The 26,930-nt window shown below is 42.1% G+C and overlaps 1 protein-coding gene across 2 annotated transcripts in view; it reads left to right on the top strand.

Moving 5' to 3' along the window:
• Nucleotides 1–26,930, top strand: part of ppp2r5d (protein phosphatase 2, regulatory subunit B', delta) — a 49,581-nt gene that overhangs the window by 14,266 nt on the left and 8,385 nt on the right. For both annotated transcript variants that reach the window (XM_023970193.2, XM_023970194.2), the window contains exons 4-14: nucleotides 20,879–21,078; nucleotides 22,408–22,518; nucleotides 22,671–22,763; nucleotides 23,389–23,519; nucleotides 23,888–23,947; nucleotides 24,039–24,147; nucleotides 24,270–24,323; nucleotides 25,474–25,644; nucleotides 25,906–26,033; nucleotides 26,351–26,452; nucleotides 26,631–26,703. In XM_023970193.2, the coding sequence (XP_023825961.1) occupies nucleotides 20,879–21,078; nucleotides 22,408–22,518; nucleotides 22,671–22,763; nucleotides 23,389–23,519; nucleotides 23,888–23,947; nucleotides 24,039–24,147; nucleotides 24,270–24,323; nucleotides 25,474–25,644; nucleotides 25,906–26,033; nucleotides 26,351–26,452; nucleotides 26,631–26,703 (1,232 nt within the window). The remainder of the gene's footprint in view (nucleotides 1–20,878; nucleotides 21,079–22,407; nucleotides 22,519–22,670; nucleotides 22,764–23,388; nucleotides 23,520–23,887; nucleotides 23,948–24,038; nucleotides 24,148–24,269; nucleotides 24,324–25,473; nucleotides 25,645–25,905; nucleotides 26,034–26,350; nucleotides 26,453–26,630; nucleotides 26,704–26,930) is intronic.

The following is a 26,930-nucleotide window of genomic DNA, read 5'->3' as shown; positions in this document are numbered from 1 at the left end:
GATCTCTGCATGTGTGGTTCCCACCGTGAAGCATGGAGGAGGAGGTGTGGGGGTGCTTTGCAGGTGACACTGTCGGTGATTTATTTAGAATTCAAGGCACACTTAACCAGCATGGCTACCACAACATTCTGCAGCGATACCCCATCCCATCTGGTTTGCGCTTAATGGGACTATCATTTGTTTTTCAACAGGACAATGACCCAACACACKTCCAGGCTGTGTAAGGGCTTATTTGACCAAGAAGGAGAGTGATGGACTACTGCATCAGATGACCTGGCCTCCACAATCACCCGACCATTGAGATGGTTTGGGATGAGTTGGACCGCAGAGTGAAGGAAAAGCAGCCAACAAGTGCTCAGCATATGTGGGAACTCCTTCAAGACTGTTGGAAAAGCATTCCAGGTGAACCTGGTTGAGAGATGAAGATAAGTGCAACCTCTCAATGTGAGTAAGACAAAGGAGCTGATCGTGGACTATAGGAAAAGGAGGGCCGAACAGGCCCCCATTAACATGGAACGGGTCGAGAGTTTCAAGTTCCTTGGTGACCACATCACCAACGAACTATCATGGTCCAAACACACCAAGACAGTTGTGAAGAGGGCACGACAACACCTTTTTCCCCTCAGGAGACTGAAAAGATTTGTCATGGGTTCCCAGATCCTCAAAGTTCTACAGCTGCACCATCGAGAGCATCCTGACCYGTTGCATCACCCCCTGGTATGGCATCTGACCGTAAGGCACTGCAGAGGGTAGTGCATACGGCCCAGTACATCACTGGGGCCAAGCTTCCTGACATCCAGGACATACTASGCGGTGTCAGAGGAAGACCCAACAAATTATCAAAGACTCCAGTCATCCAAGTCATCTCTGCTACAGCACGGCAASCGGTACCGGAGTGCCAAGTCTAGGACCAAAAGGCTCCTTAACAGCTTCTACCCCCAAGCCATAAGACTGCTGATGAACTAATCAAATGGCCACCCGGACTATTTACAATGACCCCCCCCCCCTTTTTTTATTTATTACTACACTGCTGCTACTCGCTGTTTATTATCTATGCAATAMTCACTTTACAAATTACCTCGACTAACCTATACCCCCGCACATTGACTCGGTACCGATACTCCTAGTATATAGCCTCATTATTGTTATGTACACTTCTCTTGTTCATTTTTGATTGATTTAGATTTTTTTGTTACTTTAGTTTATTTAGTAAGTATTTTCTTAACTCTATTTCTTGAACTGCATTGTTGGTTAAGGGCTTGTAAGTAAGCATTTCATGSTAAGGTTGTATACGGCTCATGTGACAAATAACATTTGATTTGAGAATGGCAAGAGTGTGCAAAGCTGTCATCAAGGCAAAGGGTGGCTACTACGTTTAAAATACATTTTAAACACTTTTTTGGTTACTACTTTATTRCATATGTGTTATTTTATAGTTTTTATGTCTTCACTAATATTCTACAATGTAGAAAAAAATAWAAAAAAATWAAGAAAAACCCTTGAATGAGTAGGTGTGTCCAAACTTTTGACTCGTATTGTACTTTATTTGTTTTAAGATGAATAAGCATTTCCTTCTTTTCACAGGATTATGTGAGCCATTAATATTCAAAGAGATAATCTTAAACATCACTAAAACGATCAAATGAGTGGATCGCTCCATATATCCATTGTGATGTAACCCAGAAAGAAATAGTATGTAAAATCCCAAAATGGAACAAACCATAATTGCCATGTCACTAATAATCTTTACAATAACACACCAACCAAAAACCCCTTCCCCACACATTCCATCCCTAATCCCAAGGAGCAGTAGGCCTATGTAAATCTCTGCCCTCCCTGTGTCCCTCCTAGCTRTCCCCACTGTGAGGCCTTTATTGCATACCCCTCTCCACCCTCCATTTCTCAATAAATCCTTTTTAGACATTGTCTAAAAAATTCAATTAAAATAACTTTGACTAACTACATTGATAAAATTATAGCATTTCCAAATGGAACAAACAAAAAAATACWAAATTATTGTCGTCAGTGAAGCCCCTGCCCCGAGCCCAAAGGGGATTTTCCAAGGACAGTAAAGACCAGGCCCGGCTGGACTCCCGGGCGGGCATGGAGCTGAGCACGCTTACAACAGCGGTTCCCAAACTCGGTCCTGGCTGCTAGGGCAAAAACCAAAACGTGCACCCCTTGGGGTTCTCAAGACTGAGTTTGGGGAAACCCTGGCCTACAGCTGATGCCATCTACAGCGGACATGGGAGGATCATTTAGACCCCTCAGAATTGAAGAAGGCATAATCCACGGTCTTCACCAAATCAACTAGAACAAGTCACGTGTTTCAAGTTATAGCCCATGCATCCCTTCATTGCAACTCAAAGTATATTTTCTATCATGCAGAAAATACAAATATAATTTTAACACACTGCAGGAGAGGGTGAGAGAGGAAAGAGAAATATAGACCCATATACCATAAATTAGTCATATCTAATAACTCTCATCAATCCTTGCATTCCCTATTTATTAAATGCTCGCAGCTCTTTTTTTCTCATTTATATATGAATTTCTACAATTTATAGTTGGTTTGAGGTAAGTCATTGAAATTTTGAGCTACTGACATTTTAAGTACTGTCCCGTGTATGTTGTGTAATTTACTCATGGTCTCTGACTAGCCCCATAGGGATATCCAAAGTCAAACCAAATTTACCATGGGCATTGTGATCGGGTTGCTTGCAGCTGCGCTCCAAATTGGTGATTTTACTTGGGTGCTGCCAGCTGTGGGCAAGATTGAAATAAACCCAACCCAAGGAAACTGTGGGGTACTCTTCATTCACTGACATACCATTTATTTCCTATCATCTCGCAAATCTCCGTTTTGGACGAGACTGACTTTATAACCCAAATGATCCTATTTACACTTCTAGTCAATTTTGACACTAGAATAAATGTTTCTGACTCKTATCACTCTTTAAATGTTTCGATGCTCAGGCATGTACACGTAAGCAATGTAATTATTTCGCATCTATATGAATGCTTACTGGCAATAGCTTTTGTCTGCATATTTTCATTAGATCGCTTCCACTTGCGTCAGTCATGGAGAATGATGATGCACATTGATGTTGGCCCTTTCATCCCAGTACTTCAAAATGCAGAACTGCATGTATAGTCTTCGCTCAAATTAATCACACACATATACAGTGGCTTCAGAAAGTGTTCACACCCCTTGACTTTTTKCATATTTTGTTGTTACAAGGTGGGATGAAAATGTATTTAATTGTACTTTTTTGGCAAAGATCTACACAAAATTCAAAGTGGAAGTGGAAGAAAAATTCTAACATTTGTAAAAAAWMTATGTAAACTAAAATACATCTTGATTAGATAAGTATTCAACCCCCTGAGTCAATACATGTTAGAATCACCTTTGGCAGCAATTACAGCTGTGAGTCTTTCTGGGTAAGTATAAGAGCTCACCATACCTGGATTGTACAATATTTGCACATTATTCTTTAAAAAATTCTTCAAGCTCTGTCAAGTTGGTTGTTGATCATTGCTTGACAGCCATTTTAAAGTCTTGCCATAGATTTTCAAGAAGATTTAAGTCAAAATTGTAGTTCGGCCACTCAGGAACATTCAATGTTGTCTTGGTAAGCAACTCCAGTGTACACTGAGTTAGGAACACCTGCTCTTTCCATGACATAGACTGACCAGGTGAATCCAGGTGATCTCTTATTGATGTCACTTGTTAAATCCACTTCAATTAGTGTAGATGAAGGGGAGAAGACAGGTTAAAGAAGGATTTTTAAGCCTTGAGACATGGATTGTGTATGTGTGCCATTTAGAAGGTGAATGGGCAAGACAAAATATTTAAGTTCCTTTAAATGGGGTATGGTAGTAGGTGCCAGGCGCTCAACAGTTTCCCGTGTGTATCAAAAATGGTCCACCACCCAAAGGACATCCAGCCAACTTGACAGCTGTGGGAAGCATTGGAGTCAACATGGGCCAGCATCCTTGTGGAACGCCTTTGACATCTTGTAGAGTCCATGCCCCGATTGAGGGCAAAAGGGGTTGCAAGTCAACARTAGGAAGGTGTTTCTAATGTTTTGAACACTTTGTGTATATTTGGCCTTGTGTTTTAGGTTATTGTCCTACTGAAAGGTGAATTTGTCTCCCAGTSTCTGGTGGAAAGCAGACTGAACCAGATTTTCCACTAGGATTTTGCCTGTGCTTAACTCTATTCCGTTTCTTTTTATCCTAAAAAACTCTAGTCCTTGCRGATGACAAACATACCCATAACATGATGCAGCCACCACCATGCTTAAAAATATGAAGAGTGGTACTCAGGGTTGTGTTGGATTTTCCCCAAACATAACACTTTGTATTCAGGACATATTTGCCACATTTTTTACAGTTTTACTTTAGTGCATGTTTTGGAATATTTGTATTCTGTACAGGCTTCCTTCTTTTCACCACGTAATTTAGGTTACTATTGTGGAGTGGCCTCATAGTGAAATCTGTGAGCATTTTCCTTCCTCTCAGGCAACTGAGTTATGAAGGAAGTCTGTATCTTTGTAGTGACTTGGTGTATTGATACAGAATCCATCTATCAATATGTGCCCTTCTTTGCGAGGCATTGGAAAACCTCCCTGGTCTTTGTTGTTGAATCTGTTTGAAATTCACTGCTCGACTGAGGGACCTTACAGATAATTGTATGTGTGGGGTACAGAGATGAGGTAGTCATTCAAAAATAACGTTAAACACTGTTATRGCACACAGAGTGAGTCCATGCAACTTATTGTGACTTGTTAAGCCCATTTTTACCCCTGAACTAATTAGGCTTGCAATAAAAAAGGGGTTGAACACTTGACTCAAGACATTTCAGCTTTTCATTTTGTATTTTAGTACAAAAACATAATTATACTTTGACATTATTATTATTCTAATACAATGCGATTCAAGGTACAGAAATGCCTTGTTATTCGTATGACTCATCAGGTATGGTCTTGATAAAATGCGGAGAAATTAAAATGGATGCCTAATTGCCTTTATTGCGTGGTTACTTATTAAGTTCAAGGATCTGGCACAAAAGATACTGTAATACCSAGGTTCTCAGTGACCACCACATCCCTTTCCTTCTCTATCTCTCTCTCATTCTCTCTCTCTCTCTGCCTGTCCCTCCTGTTGTTGCTCTGGGCTCTCATCGAGTCTCCCCTTGTCTGGCCAGGCAGAGAGGCAGAGCAGACGGATCACAGGCAGTAATTGGATCAGCAGTGCAAGTGTCTTCACTAAGTAGGACAGCGAAACCTCGCCATAACACACCATGCAGGCAGATTAGGCACAGCCTCCTCCTCACATTCACTCTGCAATTCAGGATTTTTGACATACTGTACCTGGAGGATTTGCATATTTTGGTAAATTATGATTATAGTTCTAGAAGATAAATGCCAAAATCGAACATAAAAAGCGTCTGTTTAACAGCATATAGACCAAGTGCACAGGCTTTAGGGAAAAAAATAGGTTTTCTGCCATACCAAAATTCATAGGTGTAGTTTGTAGTAGATGCTTGTTTCTTATGGCTTCTAAAAAAAAAAAAAGTATGATGGGAACAGGAAATGTCAGTACAATTTAATACATGTTGACAGACAATTTGTTTGTTCGACATGGTGGGATCTTTTTGCGTCGGCAAGTTTGCCATTTATCAGTAGAATGAAAAATGCAATGGAAACACATTAAACTCATGTTTTTTTATCCGGTACATGAAAACCTAAGCGCAAACGTTGTTTCAATGTGCGCCACGTCCTCACGCACATCCTTCCATCCGCAACAAAGTCAGTTTGATGGAAACACCTCTGGTGGGGAAATGCACATATTTTTCYATGCAGATTTATAATAATTGCATGAAAATCTCTCAAATTGGATGGAAACCTCTACTTCTGAGATTTGTTGTTRAGACATGGCTGAAGCCCTTTCCCAGTTCCGTACACACTCTGCTGTCAACATCTATCACATGCTTCTTGACTCAAGCTTCAACGGTATTTGTCCCAGAGGGCAATTGGTTTTGTAGCAAGAAGCGCATGAAACGTGAAAACATAAAAAACCCACATGAATCCCCATGATACCGAATACAAAGGTAGTACATACAATGCTTGTGCATCAGTCATGGGTTGGCAGGCATCAATATAAATACAACAATACTATGATCAACATTAGCAGTAGCAATAGTAGGTAGGTAAAGTGCGCTATCACATTCTCAGAAACATCACGTCAACATCCTCATAAAAAAACATGCTGACCAAAAGCAAAACATCCAAATGCTCATTTACATCGTCGTCAAAATCACCATCATCATCATCCCATGTAATGACAAGCAAAAGACAATAAAACTAGTTAGGACAGATTAACCTACCTCATCCTCTTCCCTGTATTCATAAGGCCAATGGCCGTAGGAGTAAACTCCTAGCTGTAGTCAAAGAGCTGAGTATAATGCATATACTGTTGAGGCTGTGTTGCTGTAGTTATTAGTTAGTATMAACTTCTTTAGCCCTTCATAAACTCTATTGATTTTAATTTATTGATCGCAAACATCTGCTTTACACTGCAGTGTTATGACGGTGATCTCACAGAGAAAGGTCAGTGTTTGTCAGCTGTGAGGACTATTTCTCTCCCAACAGACAGTCATATTGTCCAGTGGCACTGCGCTGCTGTACGTTTCGGTCTAGTGCTTGAGGCTGTGTTACACATGGCCTTACATACACTCCCTCTCTCTCACTATCCGCTTGTGATCAGCACATTCGGCCGAGTGTCTTGGGTAGGTGACCCGTCGACCTCCGCAGCAGCTCGCTTTTRCCGGGAATGTTAAAATTGGAATATCCTGGGAAATGGGATTAACCCCATTGCTTGCACTGTGTGCTGCGAAGTGTTCAAGTGCTTTAGACTAAGATGGATTGTAACTGCTAATATTTTGTATGTTTAGACGTAGATCGCTACTTGCCATATGGATTTGAACCTCTCAGACGCAAATGCATGCAGAGAATGAATTATACGGTCCTATTGGTTGTTTTAGCTAGCCACTTTGAGTGCATCATAAATGTGGGCTGTGAAAGAATAGGTTGTGAACTAGGATAACTGATGATGCAGTAKCTGATCCATGCTGCAGATACATAATGTTTGCTCAGAGCACTTGAGATCTCAGCCCATATAGGTCAAAGGTCACATCTATAGGTGGTGGGTGAGTTTCGAGTTAGGGCAGGGGTTCCCATTTTGATATTTTAACAAATCTGTGACCCCACCAAGTAAAAAAAAAAGTGATGTAATCAACGGCGAATGTTTACTTTTTTAACTGGGGCTATGACAATCTATTACAAAATCAGTCTGACAGTACCTTTTGACAATATTTCAATCTGAAGGAAGTATGGTTTGAAGTGACTGATGCATCAGAAAGGTATTGGGAAGTTCAAAAGATCATCAGGCAATAATTCTGTAAGGTTTTCTGTGTAGAAAAGAACATCCATCATTGATGATGTTCTTTTCCCCCCAGTCAGAATTAGTGCCTGGTCTTGTCCACTTCTAGTGAGTCATGTGCGGCTTGTGGGTATTGTAGAGGGAACAGAAGACACATACMTGTTACTTAGTCTTATCTGTCAGTGATGGTGTCGTAATATTTTTTTTGCTTAAACCGTTTAAAAGATAGAGCCACGTGTAAGAAGAAAACAGAAACCGCTCTGTTTATTTCAACCACATCTAGCGGCTAACAGATGTTACTGACGTAACCCCGTTTCTATTAACCAGGAGCAAATGTTTTATTTCTGAGTTTCTCTCGCGACTCTATTTTCAAATCGGCCGACCCGTCATGGGGTTGCGACCAATGTTCCTCCAGGACTGCCGCGCACACCAAGTAAAAAATWATGTGTTAATATCAAGCCCTTCATGATGTAAAAACGTTTTTAAAAGTCTCATGCAATGTAGGCCTGCATTGAACACCACATATAGGCTACTGTAGACTACATCATAGAAATCAAAATCTATTTCCATGTGATGTTATGGGATTCGCGCCATTGGTTTTGTTGGTAGGCCTACATTATGCTCAAATAGCCACAATAGCCTATTGGCTACTGTCTAAAACAGTAAGAGCACAGCCTCAGTGTTCACTGAATGTGAACACAAAATACTCTCGTTCAAGTTTTCCGCTCAGTGCAAAAAAAATGGGAGGGAACATTGGTCGTGACCCATAGTTTGGGAAATGCTAAGTTAGGGGAAGACAAAAATAAATAAATCATGGGGAAAAAATCACCTTTATGATAAAGCATTGCATGCATTTATCATCACATCAGACTAAAAGATAGCCTACTATTCCTAAAAGTGATGAGTAGATTGGATAGTCATAAATCAATCCACCTTTTAAGATACTCTTTGAACAGGCAGGATTTCAGATGCTTTTGGAAGATGGGCAGGGACTCTGTCCTAGCTTCAAGGGGAAGCTGGGACTCTGTCCTAGCTTCAAGGGGAAGCTGGTGCACCATTGGGGTGCCAGGACAGAGAAGAGCTTGGACTGGGCTGAGCGGGAGCTGCCCTCCTGTAATGGTGGGAGAGTCAAGAGACCTGCACGGAGTGCTCGGGTTGGGGTGTAGGGTTTGAGCATAGCCTGTAGGGAGGGGAAGTTCCTCTTGCTGCTCCGTAGGCAACTACCATGGTCTTGTAGTGGTGTCTAGTTTGAGAAACAGACGCCTCACAATTCTAGTTTGAGAAACAGGCGCCTCACAAGTCCTCAACTGGCAGCTTCATTAAATAGTACCCGCAGAACACCAGTCTCAGCGTCAACAATGAAGAGGCGGCTCCGGGATGTTSGCCTTCTAGGCAGAGTTGCAAAGAAAAGCCATATCTCAGACGGGCCAATAAAAACAAAATATTAATARGGGTAAAAGAACACAGACACTGGACAGAGAAACTCTGCCTAGAAGGCCAGCATCCCGGAGTCGCCTCTTCACTGTTGAGGCTGGTGTTTTGCGGGTACTATTTAATGAAGCTTCCAGTTGAGGACTTGTGAGGCATCTGTTTCTCAAACTAGACACACTAATYTACTTGTCCTCTTGCTCAGTTGTGCACCGGGGCCTCCCACTGCTCTTTCTATTCTGGTTAGAACCAGTTTGCGCTGTTCTGTGAAGGGAGTAGTACACCGCGTTGTACGAGATCTTCAGTTTCTTGGCAATTTCTCGCATGGAATAAGCCTTCATTTCTCAGAACAAGAATAGACTGACGAGTTTCAGAAGACAGGTCTTTGTTTCTGGCCATTTTGAGCCTGTAATCGAACCCACAAATGCTGATGCTCCAGATACTCAACTAGTCTCAAGAAGGCCAGTTTTATTGCTTCTTTAATAAGAACAACAGTTTTCAGCTGTGCTAACATAATTGCAAAATAGTTTTCTAATGATCAATTAGCCTTTTAAAATGATAACCTTGGATTAGCTAACACAACGTGCCATTGGAACACTGGAGTGATGATTGCTGATAATGGGGCTCTGTATGTAGATATTCCATAAAAACATCAGCCGTTTCCAGCTACAATAGTATTTTACAACATTAACAATGTCCACACTGTGTTTCTGATCAATTTTATGTAATTTTAATGGACAAAAAATGTGCTTTTCTTTCAAGAACAAGGACATTTATAAGTGACCCCAAACTTTTGAACGGTAGTGTAATTATGATAGTTCAACGCATCAAATACTTCAGCTTAGGTTTGGTAAATTTACCTGTTCAAATAAATCATAAGTAAATWAAAAAAACATTGRTTGCCTTCAAGGTCAGGATTTTATATGAGGGTATTAAGCATAAGGAGTACATTCACTTGAAAATGCCATCCAGAGTGTGAATTATACCATCACTTTTTTTACAGGACCTCCTATGTGAACTTTCTTTACTTGCTTTATAGTAAAGACATGTAATTTAACTGTAAAAACATATGACCTTTTTAATGTGTCATGAACACAACCAGTCATGATGTTTTCATCTGATTGTCTGAACAAATCACTTCAAAAAGTAGGTTAACTTGTGCACGCTCTTCTACTCAAGTCCAGCATCTGAACAGTGCACTGTGCACCCACAATTTGAATGAATAGGGACATCTATTACAAACACCATAAGGGTAATGTATTCATGGATGCCAAATAAAGCTTGGCTTCCCCKAAAAATGTTACAATTAAAAAGTAAACAAACTTATAGAGGGTTATTTGTTCATGTCTATCCTTGTTTCATAATTGTCTTTCAAWTCYCAAGAGGCTGAATCTATTTCACCAAAGAAAGCATCCGAGCGAAGCAAACATGTCGTACTCTTTTTGGCCAGACAGCATCAGATACATGGGCTACACATACTAAGACAGAGGGGTGCTGTTTCGCTCGCTCGGATGCTTTCTCCAGTGAGATTGATAAAAGGGAAAGAGGGATACCTAGTCAGTTGCACAACTGAATGCATTCAAACGAAATGTGTCTTCCGCATTCAACCCAATGATGAGTCTTGCTGTCGGTGCCCGTCTTGGTCAAAATTGTCAATATATTCAGAGACGACCTATCAGATCTCAGAATTTCTGGGGGGCCGCTGGAGTAGCCAATCAGATTTCGGGGGGGCCGTGTGCCACCCCCTGGACACGCCACTGATGACCATGTAAATAATATAACAGATGTTATATCAAATAACAGATGTTCCCATTTAAGTCAACATTCTCTGGTGTGTGGAACTCCTTTTGTGGTACCATTTGAAAGTCTACATTTCTATTTTGTTCTCGTTTTAGTCCCTTTGTCAGCCAAGTTATGACACCCACTCTGTATTCAAGAGCAAGCTTGTAAGCTTTTAAATTATATCAATCTCAAACGTTTATATTTTCCAGTGATGAAGACATGGATGTCTCATGGTATGGTGGGGTATGCAAAATGGGTCAACTTTGATCACCTTTATCCTCTGAATGTTTTGACATTCAGGTCCAAAAATAGCACTTCTACAATGGGCAAATGCGTATGGAAGGTTTTGTTCAAATTAAAAGGGGTGCTGTCAAAAAGTGATTGAATTCAYAWGGATTTACCTCGCTACAAAAAGATGTCCAGAACTGTAGTGCTCTTTCCGTGTTCAAACTTGCCAAGACYGTCTTTTATTTATATCCTTTTATTTATTTGTTTATTTGATATCTATTGGAGATAATAGAAGTCTGTGTATATGAGAGTATATCTTACTCCAGGGAAGTGGGGGATTCTTGGTCCTTAGGGTGGAGGCTTGGTCTCATGACAGCCCTACTGAAAGGCCTTGGCCACATGTTATTGCCAAGATGTTGTTTTTGACCAGCAGAACTGAACTGATGGTACAGAGGGTTGAATGTTATTTAGCTATGTTGTACACGGCTCGTCTGATTCTGCTGTGCTTAGAGGAAGGATGTTGATGTTCTGCTCCATATGCTTGGGTACATGATTATTGATTAGTTCTCGTAAGGAACTCCACTCTTTTGGCACTCCCTAAGTCTTTCAAGTCAAGTCAGATAGATATCAGATTCCGTGAGGCCACTGGTGATCTTTTTCAATATAGGATCTACAAGTAAGTGGGATTATAAAGCATAGATGCACAATACTGTCCAACAGATTGCTCTTAGCTAAGTGAAGGCTATATGGATTCCAATTCATCTTCAGTAAACCTTTTTCCTGAGAAGGTCATGTTTTCTATAGAAAATGTCCAACCTATAGTCTGATGGAAACTTTGAGATATGCTTTGGTATCAGTAAGGTGTACTAATAGATATAGGAGCACTTGCTGCTGTATTGTAAGAGTGAGTGATGTATGCAGTGGTGTCCTCCCCCGTGCTCTCAGAAGGGTGCAGGGGGAGCACTGAGTCTTAGTAGGTCAGGTGTACAGATGTCTCTGCTTGAATCTGCTTYGAACTGGGATTCATACGGTCTGTTTTGTTTTTATGGATGACTGCTGCCCTTAGGTATAAAACAGCCTTRTAGTATATAAGGAGAGAGGATAGATGTAGCCAGAATGCCAGCCTTTTGTGACTATTTTCTCTTTTTAATTTAGAATACAGTAGGGGAGAGTGGGGTAAGTTGAGACATGTTTTACATTCAACATCACTCTGTCAAGAGAAATATAGTATTATTTCTAATAAAGATATCTACATATATTTCAGGATGTTGTGTATCCCTGGAAATAATCAGAATCCATGTAAACATTACAGTTTTGAAAACAGGGTAAGTTGAGCCGCGGGACAAGGTAAATTAAGCTGCCTACAAGTTTCTGTACTGAATTAAGTATTACCACTACATTTTAAAACCATGTCTGTTTATTTCCCAAACACAATTCAACACAATCTCAATCGCTTTTTTTGCCTTTTAATCATTTTAAGCATCTTTTAACACAGACTTAACACTTAACAAACACTTTTTACCTTTTTAAAACACTTTTAACATTTAACATACGTCATTTCCCAGCTATAATGCCTTGCATTACACKTGGGAAGAAAATGCTTCAATTTGCTCAACTTGCCATTGGTTCAATTTACCCTAAGGCAAACATTTTGACTATATTAGCCCACACAGCTACAAGGATGCAATTTCATGCTAGGTTTAGGACCTCATATCGAAGCTTATAGAGACCCCAATTGCTGTATAGAACGATTTTTAAATGATCTAATTTGGTCTAGATACAAGCATCATGAAACCACTAACACAATCAATTCATTTGACTTCGTGAAAATCCGTTTTTTTATATACCTAATTTGCTTACCACTTTTTCAWGTGGTTTCTTCCTTRACAGACTCCATGAAATTATGACCTCTTCGTAAATATTTAGTAAAAAACTACATTTTGTGTATGGTTTCCTAGAAACAAGGGTGGCTAAACTTACCCCTTTGGTTTAACTTATCCCACTCTCCCCTATTTTATATCTCCCATAGGCACTGTCACACGTTGGGCACATTGAACAAATTCTGTCTCCGTTCAAGCCTTTCTCCATCTGTGTGAGGCCTGATGATAGTTGTGCTGTTTTGTAACTGGTCTCGCATCACTTCATCGCATGCAAGTCATATGCAGCCACTCTACTAGTCCTTCGGGCCAATAGGGAGCCTCCGCCTGTTGTCACATGCCGCTGGCCTCCTTGGATGATTCATCCTCCATCACAAAAAAAAACAAATTTGAAATTATATAATCTAGCTTTGTGTCATAGATTCCGTGGCCCTGGCCTGGAGTGAAATGCTTTAAAATGGAGCCAGCGGTTCAGAGGAGGAGGGGTAGGAGGAAGACTGAGGTCAGCAGTATAGCGTAGTGATTTTGTTTGCTGTGATTATACCACTAAGCAGCTTACATTCCTAGTGGAATAGTGGCAGACATAAGTAGTCAAGTGCCAAACCCGTAGTGTCCAGTATCCCCTTCCACTCTAACCCAKCATTTGTTCTCATTGCTCTAGACTAGAGTAGACAGAGACATTCTTTGTTGTCTTGAGCCTCATAGCTACTCAGTTTAACGGCTTGTTATTGGGCACTCGTATTATATCATCTTATGTAGGAGGATGTGCCTATGCCACAAGTCCTCCGCGAGTGAAAAGTTTATTTTGTTGTTTTGGTWGGATTTTATTTTTTTGGTCAAAAAAGACTGTAAAATCACCAGGAATTCAGCAAAAAATTTGTTTAATCTTGGAAATCTGTTCCCAAGTATTCCCCAAAATATAAAAAGAGATGTGATCTTGAAATCAAATCAAATTTTATTTGTCACATGCGCCGAATACAACAGGTGTAGTAAACCTTACCGTGAAATGCTTACTGACAAGCCCTTAACCAACAATGCAGTTCAAGAAAAAGAGTTAAGAAAATATTTATTAAATAAACTAAAGTTTAAAAAAATTATTGAATCAAAAAGTAACACATGAAAATTACATAACAATAACGAGGCTATATACAGGGGATACCGGTACCGAGTCAATGTGCAGGGGTACAGTTTAGTCGAGGTCATTTGTAAAGTGACTATGCATAGATAATAAACAGCGAGTAGCAGCAGTGTAAAAACACAGAGGTGGGGAGGGTCAATGCAAATAGTCCGGGTGGCCATTTGATGAATTGTTCAGCAGCCTTATGGCTTGGGGGTAGAGGCTGTTAAGCAGCCTTTTGGTCCTAGATTTGGCGCTCCGGTACTGCTTGCCGTGCGGTAGCAGAGAGAACAGTCTATGACTTGGGTGACTGGAGTCTTTGACAATTTTTTGGGCCTTCCTTTGACACCACCTAGTAAATAGGTCCTGGATGTCAGGAAGCTTGGCCCCAGTGATGTACTGGGTCGTACGCACTACCCTCTGTAGCGCCTTACAGACAGATGCCGAGCAGMTGCCAAACTAGGCGGTGATGCAATCGGTCAGGATGCTCTCGATGTTGCAGGTGTAGAACTTTTTTAGTATCTGGCCAAATCTTTTCAGTCTTCTGAGGGGGGAAATGTGTTGTCTTGCCCTCTTCACAACGGTCTTGGTGTGTTTGGACCATGATAGTTCGTTGGTGCTGTGGACACCAAGGAACTTGAAACTCTCCACCCGCTCCACTTCAGCCCTGTCGATGGTAATGGGGGCCTGTTCGAACAGCTGCACCATCAAGAGCATCCTATTGTCCACGATCAGCTCCTTTGTCTTGCTCACATTGAGGAAGAGGTTGTTGTCCTGGCACCACACTGCCAGGTCTCTGACCACCTCCTTATAGGKMGTCACATCGTTGTTGGTGATCAGGCCTACCGCTGTTGTGTCATCAGCAAACTTAATGATGATGTTGGAGTCGTGCTTTGCCACGCAGTCGTGGGTGAATAGGGAGTACAGGAGGGGACTAAGCACGCACCCCTGAGGGGCCCCAGTGTTGAGGATCAGCGTGGCAGATGTGTTGTTGCRTACYCTTACCACCTGGAGGCGGCCCGTCAGGAYGTCCAGGATCCAGTTGCAGAGGGAGGTGTTTAGTCCCAGGGTCCTTAGCTTAGTGATGAGCTTTGTGGGCACTATGGTGTTGAACGCTGAGCTGAGGTCAATGAACAGCATTCTCACATAGGTGTTCCTTTTGTCCAGGTGGGAAAGGGCAGTGTGGAGTGCAATTGAGATTGCATCATCTTTGGATCTGTTGAGGCGGTATGCAAATTGGAGTGGGTCTAGTGTTTCCGGCATGATGTCGTTGATGTGAGCCATGACCAGCCTTTCAAAGGACTTAATGGCTACTGACGTGAGTGCTACGGGGCGGTAATCATTTAGGCAGGTTACCTTCGCWTTRTTGGGCACAGGGACTATGGTAGTCTGTTTATAACATGTAGGTATTACAGACTCGGTCAGGGAGAGTGTCACGGATCCCTCCGGAACTGTCATTACGCAGACCTGGTCCCTATTCTTATTTGATTAGTAATTGTATAAGTGTGCCCTTTGTTCACCATTGTCCTGTCTATTATTGTTCCAATGGCCGTTAGTCGTGTGAGTACCTGTGCTATGTTTTGGCTTTTGTGCCACGTATATTGTGCAGAGGATTACGGGTCTCGTCCCGTGTGATATTCATTGTGCGAGTGTGTATTTATTCGAGGTACTACCCACTCTTTTGTTTGGGTTTCTACCCTGTGTTTTGTATACGTGTTTGTTTGGTCTTCGTCCCCGTGCCTTTACACGGCACGCTGTAATTTGGGAAATAAAAYCCTCTATTACGCATTCCTGCGCCTGTCTCCCGATCCATTATACCAATGTGACAGAGAGATTGAAAATGTCAGTGAAGAAACTTGCCAGTTGGTCCGCGCATGCTTACATGTCCTGGTAATCCTTCTGGCCCCGCGGCTTTMTGAATGTTGACCTGTTTAAAGGTCTTGCTCACATCAGCTACGGAGAGAGTGATCACAGTCATCCAGAACAGCTGGTCCTCTCATGCATGCTTCAGTGTTTCTTGCCTCGAAGCGAGCATAAACGGCATTTAGCTCGTCTGGTAGGCTCTRATCACTGAGCTGCTCATGGTTGGGTTTCCCTTTGTAGTCCGTAATATTTTTCAAGTCCTGCCACATCCGACGAGCATCAGAGCCCGTGTAGTAGGATTCAATCTTGGTCCTTTATTGAAGCMTTGTCTGTCTGATGGTTTGTCTGAGGCCATAGCGGGATTTCTTATTAGCGTCCAGGTTAGTGTCCCGCTCCTTGAAAGCAGCAGCTCTAGCCTTTAGCTCMGTGCGGATGTTGCCTGTAATCCATGGCTTCTGGTTGGGAAATGTACGTACGGTCACTGTAGGGACGACTTCGTCGATGCGCTTATTGATGAAGCRGGTGACTAAGGTGGTATACTCCTCATTGCCATTGGATGAATCCCGGGACATATTCCAGTCTGTGTTAGCAAAACAGTCCTGTAGCWTAGCATCRGCSTCATCTGACCACTTCCGTATTGAGCGAGTCACTGGTACTTCCTACTTTAGTTTTTGCTTGTAAGCAGGAATCAGGAGAATAGAATTATGGTCAGATTTGCCAAATGGAGGGTGATGGAGAGCTGTGTATGCATCTCTGTGTGTGGAGACAAAGGTGGTCTAGAGTTCTTTTCCCCCTCTGGTTGCACATGTGACATGCTGGTAGAAATTAGGTAATACATTATAGTTGTTTTSAAGTACAATCTCTTATTGGGCTTAGTTGTGGTSAATTTGCAGTGTACAAATTATTCATAATATACAGTGGGGCACGAAATTATTGACACTCTTGATAATGATGAGCCATAGATAAAGAAAATACTGAGCTGTCCAATTTTTTGGGGGTGAAATTATATTATTTTATACTAATACAATTGCTCAGAGAAAGAGATTTTGTTTAACAAGTAATACACATTTTTTTTCTCAACAGCAGGGGTCAAAATTATTGACACCTCTAAATATTAATGGAAATAAAGTTGTCAAAAGTTTATGACTACATCAAGCTTGTGACTCTACAAATATTTTGGTTGCATTTGCAGTTTGTTTAGGTTGTGTTTCAGATTATGTTGTGTCCAARAGAAATTGATGGTAAATAACATGATTGTGCCATTTTAGAGTTACTTTCATTGTAAATAAGTTCTACATTAACACTTCTACATTAACGTGGATGCTATTGTGATTACATTTAATCCTGAATGAGCCGTGAATAATGATGAATGAGAAAGTTACAGAGGGTCAAATATCATATCCCCAAGACATGCTAACCTCTCACCATTWCCAATAACAGATATTACTTGTTAAACAAAATCTCTTTCTCTGAGCAATTGTTATTATTATAAAATAATATAATTTCCCTATTTTTTGCATACAATATTGCTCAGTATTTTGATTATTTATTTTAGACCGTCGTTATTTCTCATCTTTCTCAGGGGTATCAATAATTTCGGACCTCACTGTATATTATTATAATATTCCGCAAAACCATCTGCTCCAACAAAAATCATCCCGTGGCTGAATCTAATTGCCTACCCCTGCAGTAGTCTGTGTAAGTGCATGCGAGCTTCCCCCAGAGAAACTGTCACATACCAGGGTGATTTGTGGGGAGTGTGACAACATTGAGATAATGAAATAGACCCCTTGTGAGAAATTTGACTGTATGGTGTCAAAGTGTCTGTTTTGTGTCGGTTGGGGCAGGCTGTATTGACCAGACCAGGAAGGCTCTGGTCTGGTCAGTGGAGAAGATGGGACAAAACATAGAGATCCTTTTAATTTACTAGAGGGGTTATGTCATAAACCCTAAAGGTTCCATAATGGGGTGAAAATGTCAGCCATATTGGTCAGGGAGAAATCCAAACCCGTCTAATTGGAATGAATGGCAGTAGAGGCATAATCCTGATTATACTTATGCAGGAAAATCAAAGTAAGGCATGTGATATTTCAMAAATTGTGTAATAGAATTGTCAACCTAAAATATTGTCATATAATTATAAATACAGTGTATACTGGTTTTACACCCATTTTCTGTAGAAATAGCCTCTACAATATATGTAAACAGACCATACATGTCTAAATGTTTGTTTTCTTAGAAAGCTGTGAGTTATTATATGATACATTTACAATACTTGTTGCATTTACAACTTGTCTAAGTCCTATCATCACATGTAGAGCTAACATTAATAATATGCCTGTCAGTCTTTCATGGCTCAAAGTAGAGGAGAGATTAACTTCCTCACTACTTGTTTTTGTAATAAGTGTTGACATGCTGAATGCACTGAGCTCTCTGTTTAAACTGCTAGCACACAGCTCAGACACCCATGCATARCCCACAAGACATCCCACCAGAGGTCTCTTCACAATCCCCAAGAACAGAACAGACTATGGGAGGCGCACAGTACTACWTAGAGCCATGACTACATGGAACTCTATTCCACATCAAGTAACTGATGCAAGCAGTAGAATCAGATTTTTTTTAAACAGATAAAAATACAATTTATGGAACAGCAGGGACTGTGAAGAGAAACACACACAGTTACAGACACACACATACGCACACTCACTGTATATACACGTACATTGTAATATTGTTGTATGGTGGTATTATACATTTTGTATTGTAGATATGTAGTGGRGTAATAATGTATGATGTACTGTTTTATCTTTTYTTTTATGTMTGATGCAAGTGCCTTAATGTGCTTGGACCCCAGGAAGAGTATCCTTAATAAATACAAATCAACTGATTTCAGCCAGTGTATCTATGGCTGTGGATTGACTGCATTGTTTGAATAGAATGTTGGCATATTGGCAGTTCATTTGAAAAATGTATGCAATCATCCCTCCAGTAGACACACAATTCGCAACTTAGACCCCCTACTTTTATAGTAAAATAGATCCTGTTACCAACTGGTGTTGTGTGTATATATATATATATATATGAACGTGTTTTATAACCTTTGATACCAAGTCTTGGCAATTTAAAGCCAGTTTCTCATGTATTGGTACTTGTATTGCCCAGTACAATTGAGAAATCTATGTGCCACTCTCTAAGGCTCTTCTCAAATGTAGTTTTATTGGGACAGTTGTCTGTGCCCCAGATTCCAGCCTCTCCCTCTTATTCAGTTCCTTGTGTTCTTGGAAAAACAGCTTAACCCTCACGTCTATGTCCTTGCCCATAATCCTCCTTTGTTTCAAGTGTTTCTCATACCCACTCGATTGCATGGTCTTATCCCACAATGCAAATTGAAAAATGATATTTTATCCCAACGCAATCAACGTCCTCCAAAACGCACTACAATATAGCTCACATCCAAACATGTTCTGACCCTTTGAAATGGGTCATTCATGTAAATCCTATTCATTTAAGCTGACATGATAGTAAAGCACTCACGCCAAGTGTGCTTAAACATTACGCAACAAGCAACAACACACTAGATCAAGGCTGTTCAATTCCGGTCCTGGAGGGCCGAAACACCTATAAACCTGTGTGTGAGGTGGAGTCTGCATGCCTCCATGCCACAGTGTCATGCCATTTTCCTCAGTTCCGTGAGGGGGCTGACAAGTACAGGAGACCTTGATGTTCATTGTCCAGGAAAAGAAGAGGAGGAGGAGGAGGMGTGCTGTGGTTTCATGAAAGCCTAGTTGCATAAGGGAGTCTGAATTGTAAAACAGTAGCTCGCTGTGTGGAATAGCAGTGTTTCACAACTCTACGGGTACAATTGAGCCAGGGTAAATAACGTGGAGGTCTATGAATGGAGGTGTATGAATCTGTATGAGTCTCACACTTTATCCCCAATGTTAGCCTTGGACACAAAATGGTGGGATGACAAAATGACAGTAGTCTGATGTATATGATGTTTTCTGAAGTTATGAATCACTATCTAGCCCAGGGTTCTCCAACCCCGTTCCTGGAGAGCTACTCTCTGTAGGTTTTCGCGCCAACCCCAGTTGTAACTAACCGGATTCAGCTTCTCAACTAGCTAGATTCGGTTTGGAGRGAAAACCTACAGGGCGGTAGCTCTCCAGGAACAGGGTTGGAGCGAAAACCTATAGGAAGGTATCTCACTGGTCACCCCCAAAGCCAATTCCTCTTTGGCCGTCTTTCCTTCCAGTTCTCTGCTGCCAATGACTGGAACAAACTGCAAAAATCACTGAAGCTGGAGACTCATATCTCCCTCACTAGCTTTAAGCACCAGCTGTCAGAGCAGCCCACAGATCACTGCACCTGAAATTGCCAATCTGTATATAGCCCAAACTACCTCATCCCCATACTGTATTTATTTATCTTGCTCCTTTGCACCCCAGTATCTCTACTTGCACATTCATCTTCTGCACATCTATCACTCCAGTGTTTAATTGGTATATTGTAATTACTTTACCACCATGGCCATTTTATTGCCTTACCTCCCGTATCTTACCTCATTTGCACACACTGTATATAGACTTTTCTCTGTATTATTGACTGTATGTTTGTTTATCCATGTGTAACTCTGTTGTTGTATGTGTCAAACTGCTTTGCTTTATCTTGGCCAGGTCGCAGTTGTAAATGAGAACTTGTTCTCAACTAGCCTACCTGGTTAAATAAAGGTGAAATAAAACTAAATAAAGCTCTCCAGGAACAGGGTTGGAGTTAAAACCTATAGGAAGGTATCTCTCCAGGAACAGGGTGGAGTTTAAAACCTATAGGAAGGTACTCTCTCCAGGAACAGGTTGGAGTTAAAACCTAATAAGGAAGGTAGCTCTTCCAGGAACAGGGTCGGAGTTAAAACCTATAGGAAGGTAGCTTCTCCAGGAACAGGGTGGTATAGTTAAAACCTATAGGAGAGGTACTCTCCAGGGAACAAGGGGGGTGAAAACCAGGAAGGTAGGCTCTCCAGGAACAGGTTTGGAGTTAAAACCTATAGGAAGGTAGCTCTCCAGGAACAAGGTTGGAGAGCCCTGATCTAGACATACAGCATATCATTGATCTTCCCATCCTTTCTCCTCCTCAGATGCACCCCTTATTGACCGGGAGGAGCTGTTTGTGCAGAAGCTGCAGCAGTGCTGCGTGCTCTTTGACTTTGTCACGGACCCTCTGAGCGACCTGAAGTACAAGGAGGTGAAGCGTGCCGGTCTGAATGAGATGGTGGAGTACATCACGCACAACCGCGATGTGGTCACCGAGTCCATCTACCCAGAGGGTGTCATCATGGTAAAAATAGATACATGCACCTACTGTACATAAACCCTGACAAAGTGTGGAAGGTTTTGGGCCTGTATTTAATCACCATGTTCAGGGGAAGGTCACCTCAGTATGCCACATCCTGACTCTGTGTTCAATAATGACTTCGGCTTGGCCTGGCTCAGGATTCCACCCAGCACAGTAGGGGGAGAGAATCAGCATCAAACCCTTGAGGAGCACCCAAAGGTCGTTATTTATGTCAGTGATAAGTCAGATCGAGCCAAATCCCCCTGGAAGCCTTTAAGTCTCTCCCTCTCTTTTCCCCCCTGGGCTATTATCTGCCTCTCTCTTCCCCCTCTATCTTACTTCCTGGGGTATTCTCCCTCTCTCCTCCCCCTGTCGTATTCTCCCTCTCTCCCCCCTGGGGAATTCTGTCCCTCCTCCCCTCTGTCATACTCTCCCTCTCTCCTCCCCTCTGAGGTACTCCCTCCCTCTCTCCTCCCCCTGGGTCATTCTCTCCACCTCCGCTTGTGACAAATTTGAGCATCATGCTCAACGAGTAATAAGCGTGCACTGGTAAATGTTGAGCAATTATCCATTACAAATTATAGCCCATACATCTGCTCTTCCTTTGAGCATCTCTGAATTGTTGGCCATGCACCACAACACTGGCCTCATGTGGATCTCCCCCTCTGTATATCGTTCCCCCTTCTTCCTCTCTTCCTCCTACGTCCTCCCTTTCTCTCTCCCTCGCCCCTCCTTTCTCTCTCCCCATCCCACTGTATATCTTTCCCTTCCCCGCTGTCCATTACTGTCCCTCTTTCAAAACTACCACCTCCTGTTCCCTTTCTGCTGTCGTCTCTCCCTCTCCCAGTGTTCTGTAATGAGGCTGAGGTTGGGCGATGGAGCTGTGGAGCCAGGCAGGCTATTTCCAGCKTCTCTCTCTCTCCTCAGTGCCAAGGGGCTGTTTGCTGCGGCAGCCTCAGGCCGAGACAAGAAGCAGGTGCTGGGGAAGCGTTGCGTTGCGTTGCGTCAGCTGCAGGGCTGCAGGCAGAGGGATGCTGCTCAACTGCAGCTCTCCCAGTGGCAGTGTTAGCAGGGCTAACCTAAACAGCCTTTAAACAAGAGTTAGCAGGGTTACCTTATAAACTGCCCTTACTAGGGCCTTTCTCATTGGTAGGCAGAGGAGGCCAGGGCACACTGTGCTCTGATCTTATGAAAGTCGTTCCTTTTGTGTGGTATCAGATTATCAGATGGGTTGGGCTGTGCTGTGTTTTCCTAACATTTACAATCGGATGGCAGCTTTAGCGTTGTTGATTGTTGCCATGTTGATTGACATCTCTCCTCTGCCCTGTTCAGTTTTCAATCAACTTGTTCAGGACCCTACCACCATCCTCCAACCCCACGGGGGCTGAGTTTGACCCAGAGGAGGACGAGCCCACACTGGAGGCTGCCTGGCCACACCTACAGGTAACTTGTGTGTGCGTGCACATGTGAGTGTAAGCGTGAATCTTTTCTTACATTTGAAATTTAGACGATAATWGTTTTTTTCCCCCTTCAGTATTTTCAGCCTCAAATCACACCAACCTTTTATCTCAAAGTCTTCTTTTTCTTCCCTCTAGCTGGTGTATGAATTCTTCTTACGATTCCTGGAGTCTCCTGATTTCCAGCCCAATGTCGCTAAAAAATACATTGACCAAAAGTTTGTACTGTCTGTAAGTATCCATCTCCTCCTCCAACAAAACAAGCTGCACTCCCTGTAACTGCTGAGCTGTTGAAATATTTAATTGGCAGTATGTGTAATATCCTGGCGCCCAGGCAGTTGGGAATTATGCTGTGTGTGTGTGTGTGTGTGTGTGTTCACTCATACCTTGGCCAGCTTCCGTCTCCCACCCACACAGTAGAGAGACATGAGAGCTGAGAGGGAATTAGCAGGGATCACTCTGCTCCATCTGACCACATGATGCTTCCCATCCACCGCTGCTGGGAATMAATGTTAAGGACTTGAGTCAAACTACTCACTTTCTGAGTGCTGTTCTGGGCTCCAAACACACATGACCTTGCATTATGTTATGGCAAAACCCAGCCTCTATCAAATCTCATGGCAGTGTAATTTTGTCTTCACCGCACCACTTAATACTATGTGCAACATGTTCAGGAACATTTTTGTGTATCAGTGAATGGACTATTTGTCTGACGAATAGTATATTTTCTACCTTTGCCTGATTGAAAAATGTTTTGCCTCTACAATTGCAAGTGTCCCATTTGTATCTATTGTATTGAGTAGTGCTGGTTTCTTGAATACATATGCCTGATCATGTCCCTCCTCCACCCCCACAGCTCCTGGAGCTGTTTGACAGTGAAGACCCCAGGGAGCGGGACTTCCTGAAGACCATCCTCCACAGGATCTACGGCAAGTTCCTGGGCCTCCGGGCCTACATCCGCAGACAGATCAACAACATATTCTACAGGTGAGATATGGCTTTTACACCAGTTATGTCTGTCCATAGAAATAGAATTACAGGTACACCCAATGTGGCTGCCGGTCCACCTAACACAGGATGCTGACTTGATTGGGGAGATGCCCGTTCTAGTTATTCTGTTTCTATGCGTCTGTCTTGCAAGCAGCTACATCTCTCGCCATTGAAATCTATTCACAGAGTGTGATTGAGTGAGTCTGTCTGTTCTTGGAGGATAGATATGTAACCACAACAAAGAAAAAACTACAGGGTTGTCAAAGGTTGAGGTTGTGTTTGATGTATGTAAGAAGATGTGTCAGTATATCTGTTATCTGTGTAATGTAATCGATAGTTGACCTTGGTCTGGTCTCATATTYCAGGTTTATATATGAAACGGAGCATCACAATGGAATCGCAGAGCTTTTAGAAATCTTAGGAAGGTGAGTGCACACTGCACAGTGTACTATCCCCTCAACACATTCTCTTTTACCATTCATCTAAAACAAATCTTCCCTTGTCCCTTATCCCCAGCATAATCAACGGCTTTGCCCTGCCATTGAAAGAGGAGCACAAAATGTTCCTGATTCGAGGGCTGCTGCCGCTTCACAAAGTGAAGTCACTCAGCGTCTACCACCCCCAGGTATCGTAGTGCTCTGATAGGCCCCCCCCCACACAGCATGAGGGTCAGACATGCCTCTCATTTAAGTTCCTGCTGATATGCTCTTACTCATACGACTTGTCTCTCTCTTTATCTCTCCACAGCTGGCATATTGCGTTGTGCAGTTCTTGGAAAAGGACAGCAGTCTAACTGAACCGGTGAGTTTGGCATATATATATATATATATGTATGTATGTATGTATGTATGTATGTATGTATGTATGTATGTATGTATGTATGTATGTATGTATGTATGTATGTATGTATGTGTATATATATATATATATATTAATTAATACTCATCACACAGTGAAAGGCGCCCTCTAGAGGAAGTTGCCGCCCCTATTTTGACGTAATTCCTGTCCTAGAGCGGAAATGCTTGGATTTGGTTCCACCTCAGAAGAATGACGTAGGCTCCTAATACATACATATTCATGAATTGGGGGTGGGAACGTCGTGGTGATTTCCACGTGGAGTGGAGAAACAACAACAAATAGGGCACTGACAGTCACTGAAGCTAGCTAGAATGCTAACCTTATCTAGCTAGCTATCTTGCTAACCTTAACTAGCTAGCAAATTTTTTACTACACGTATTCAAAAAATTATCCAGCTGGCTAGGCTATGGTTGGTTCTGGAGCTGAATTTGTCATAAGCATTAGAAATTGTTAGAAAGAATAAGATAATATGGATATGGATACCTACTGAACGGTTTGGGCTAGAGATGTATTTTTCTACGTTGTATTGGCCACGGTGAAAACCTTTTGTTGGGCTGTTGATAAGCTTTTCTGCTGCGGTACGTCAAAGCCAAGTCAGCCCGTGCTCTTGGTTCTCACAGGTGAAGTGAAATGATAGGCTACAATGACTTTGCTCATGATGCACGCTGCAAATGATATCAACACCCTGAGTGCATCGGACACTAAACACTAAAACACCAATACAAATGTAACGACAGCACAACAAAACAGATAAACAAGTTCCTTGAATAGTTTTTCACGGGTGCCTTTTTCATTATAGGATAGACACTTGTGATTTCTTAGCTGCACCAATCAAAGCAGTGGAGCGTGTAGTGAAGCAAAACTTTTACGCTAGTGGTCAAAACCATTAATCTTGGTGCGACTGGGGAGTGGGGTTGCAAAATGCAATCATATCACGCAATTATACAATTTATTAATGGTTAGATTTTTTTTTTTTTATCCGAACTAGCTAAAATATATGGATTATGAAAATGTTCAGTGYAGGTGCAAAAACATAGATTTTTGCTGTTGTGGGCGTTGAACGTTAATTTTGTGTTAATGATTTGACCCTGAGGTGATCATGGGCCTGCTGAAGTTCTGGCCTAAGACCCACAGRCCCAAAGAGGTGATGTTCCTCAARGAGCTGGAGGAGATCCTGGACGTCATCGAGCCCTCTGAGTTCGTCAAGATCATGGAGCCGCTGTTCAGACAGCTGGCCAAGTGTGTGTCCAGTCCACACTTCCAGGTACACTACGCCTGCCTCAAGCTCACTCACACTGCTGTGTTTACTCATTCTGCTTCACTGGCCCAAACATAACAGAATATAAAATTGCCTTCAGGAAGGAAAAATAACTTGTCATGTCAATTGAAAGTAATTAGTATTAGAATCGAGTGCGATATTCTGTCATGAACAGGAACTATACAATACCCACAATAGAAGAAGACCGCTTTGGTAGATGACAAGGGGTGTATTGTCTCTGATTGCCTCCTGTGTTGTGCTCTCAAGGTGGCAGAGAGGGCGCTGTACTACTGGAACAACGAGTACATTATGAGCCTGATCAGTGACAACGCAGCCAAGATCCTCCCCATCATGTTCCCTGCTCTCTACAAGAACTCCAAGAGCCACTGGAACAAGTACGACCCCTGCAGCCAAGTCAATTGAAAGATCAATGCTCCTGCTGAACTTGCGTGCATCCAAAACAAGCCTGGCTATTAGGACCCTGGGTTCACATTTGAGAGAAGAAACCAATGAATTGTTGTAATGAAAAAAAATACAATTTGCAATAGTGCAGAAATATTTTTCTCCCCCTGAAAATAGGACGCTGGATCCTTTTGAATATAATCCATCAAAACATTTGATGTACAACACTCTCTGAAATATGCATTTCAATGATTCATTGTATGTTAACTTGCACATATTACATTGTGTTACATGCCCTTCCTCTCTTCAGGACAATCCATGGGCTGATCTACAACGCCCTGAAGCTCTTCATGGAGATGAACCAGAAGCTGTTTGATGACTGCACCCAGCAGTACAAGGCTGAGAAACAGAAGTGAGTTCACTGGGCATGTTCAAAGAGGACATCTGCATGGTCTTCTAGTAAATCAGCACCTTCCTTTATTCCCATCTGGAACTATTGATCCTCTCCCTCAAAGKACAGTAAAATGCCAAGCCAGCTGATTTCCTGGTTGGCTCCAACTCCGTAGTTTTTGTTGCTGATGTGTTTTCAGAGAGAAGTGCAAGCTGAAGGAGCGTGAGGAGGTCTGGCACAAGATAGAGGAGCTGGCCAAGCATAACCCACAGGTGATCCCTATGGCAGTATGTCAAAAACACCACTACCCTATCCCCTTGCATTGTGGAACATTCACATCACGTTGTTCCAGGGAGTAGGCTCAGGAAATGAGACACTGCAATTTATTTCCATATACACATTTGTAGATGGACACTGCATAATTGGATTTGCCCCCAAAAAGTGTACTGTGTGTAGTGTCAAATGAATGGTCCCTAACAACACGCATCCTGTCTGTTGT

Source organism: Salvelinus sp. IW2-2015, linkage group LG25 (genome assembly GCF_002910315.2).
Source record: "Salvelinus sp. IW2-2015 linkage group LG25, ASM291031v2, whole genome shotgun sequence".
In the NCBI taxonomy this organism is placed as follows: Eukaryota; Metazoa; Chordata; class Actinopteri; order Salmoniformes; family Salmonidae; genus Salvelinus; species Salvelinus sp. IW2-2015.
This window is presented reverse-complemented; position numbering and strand designations above follow the sequence as displayed.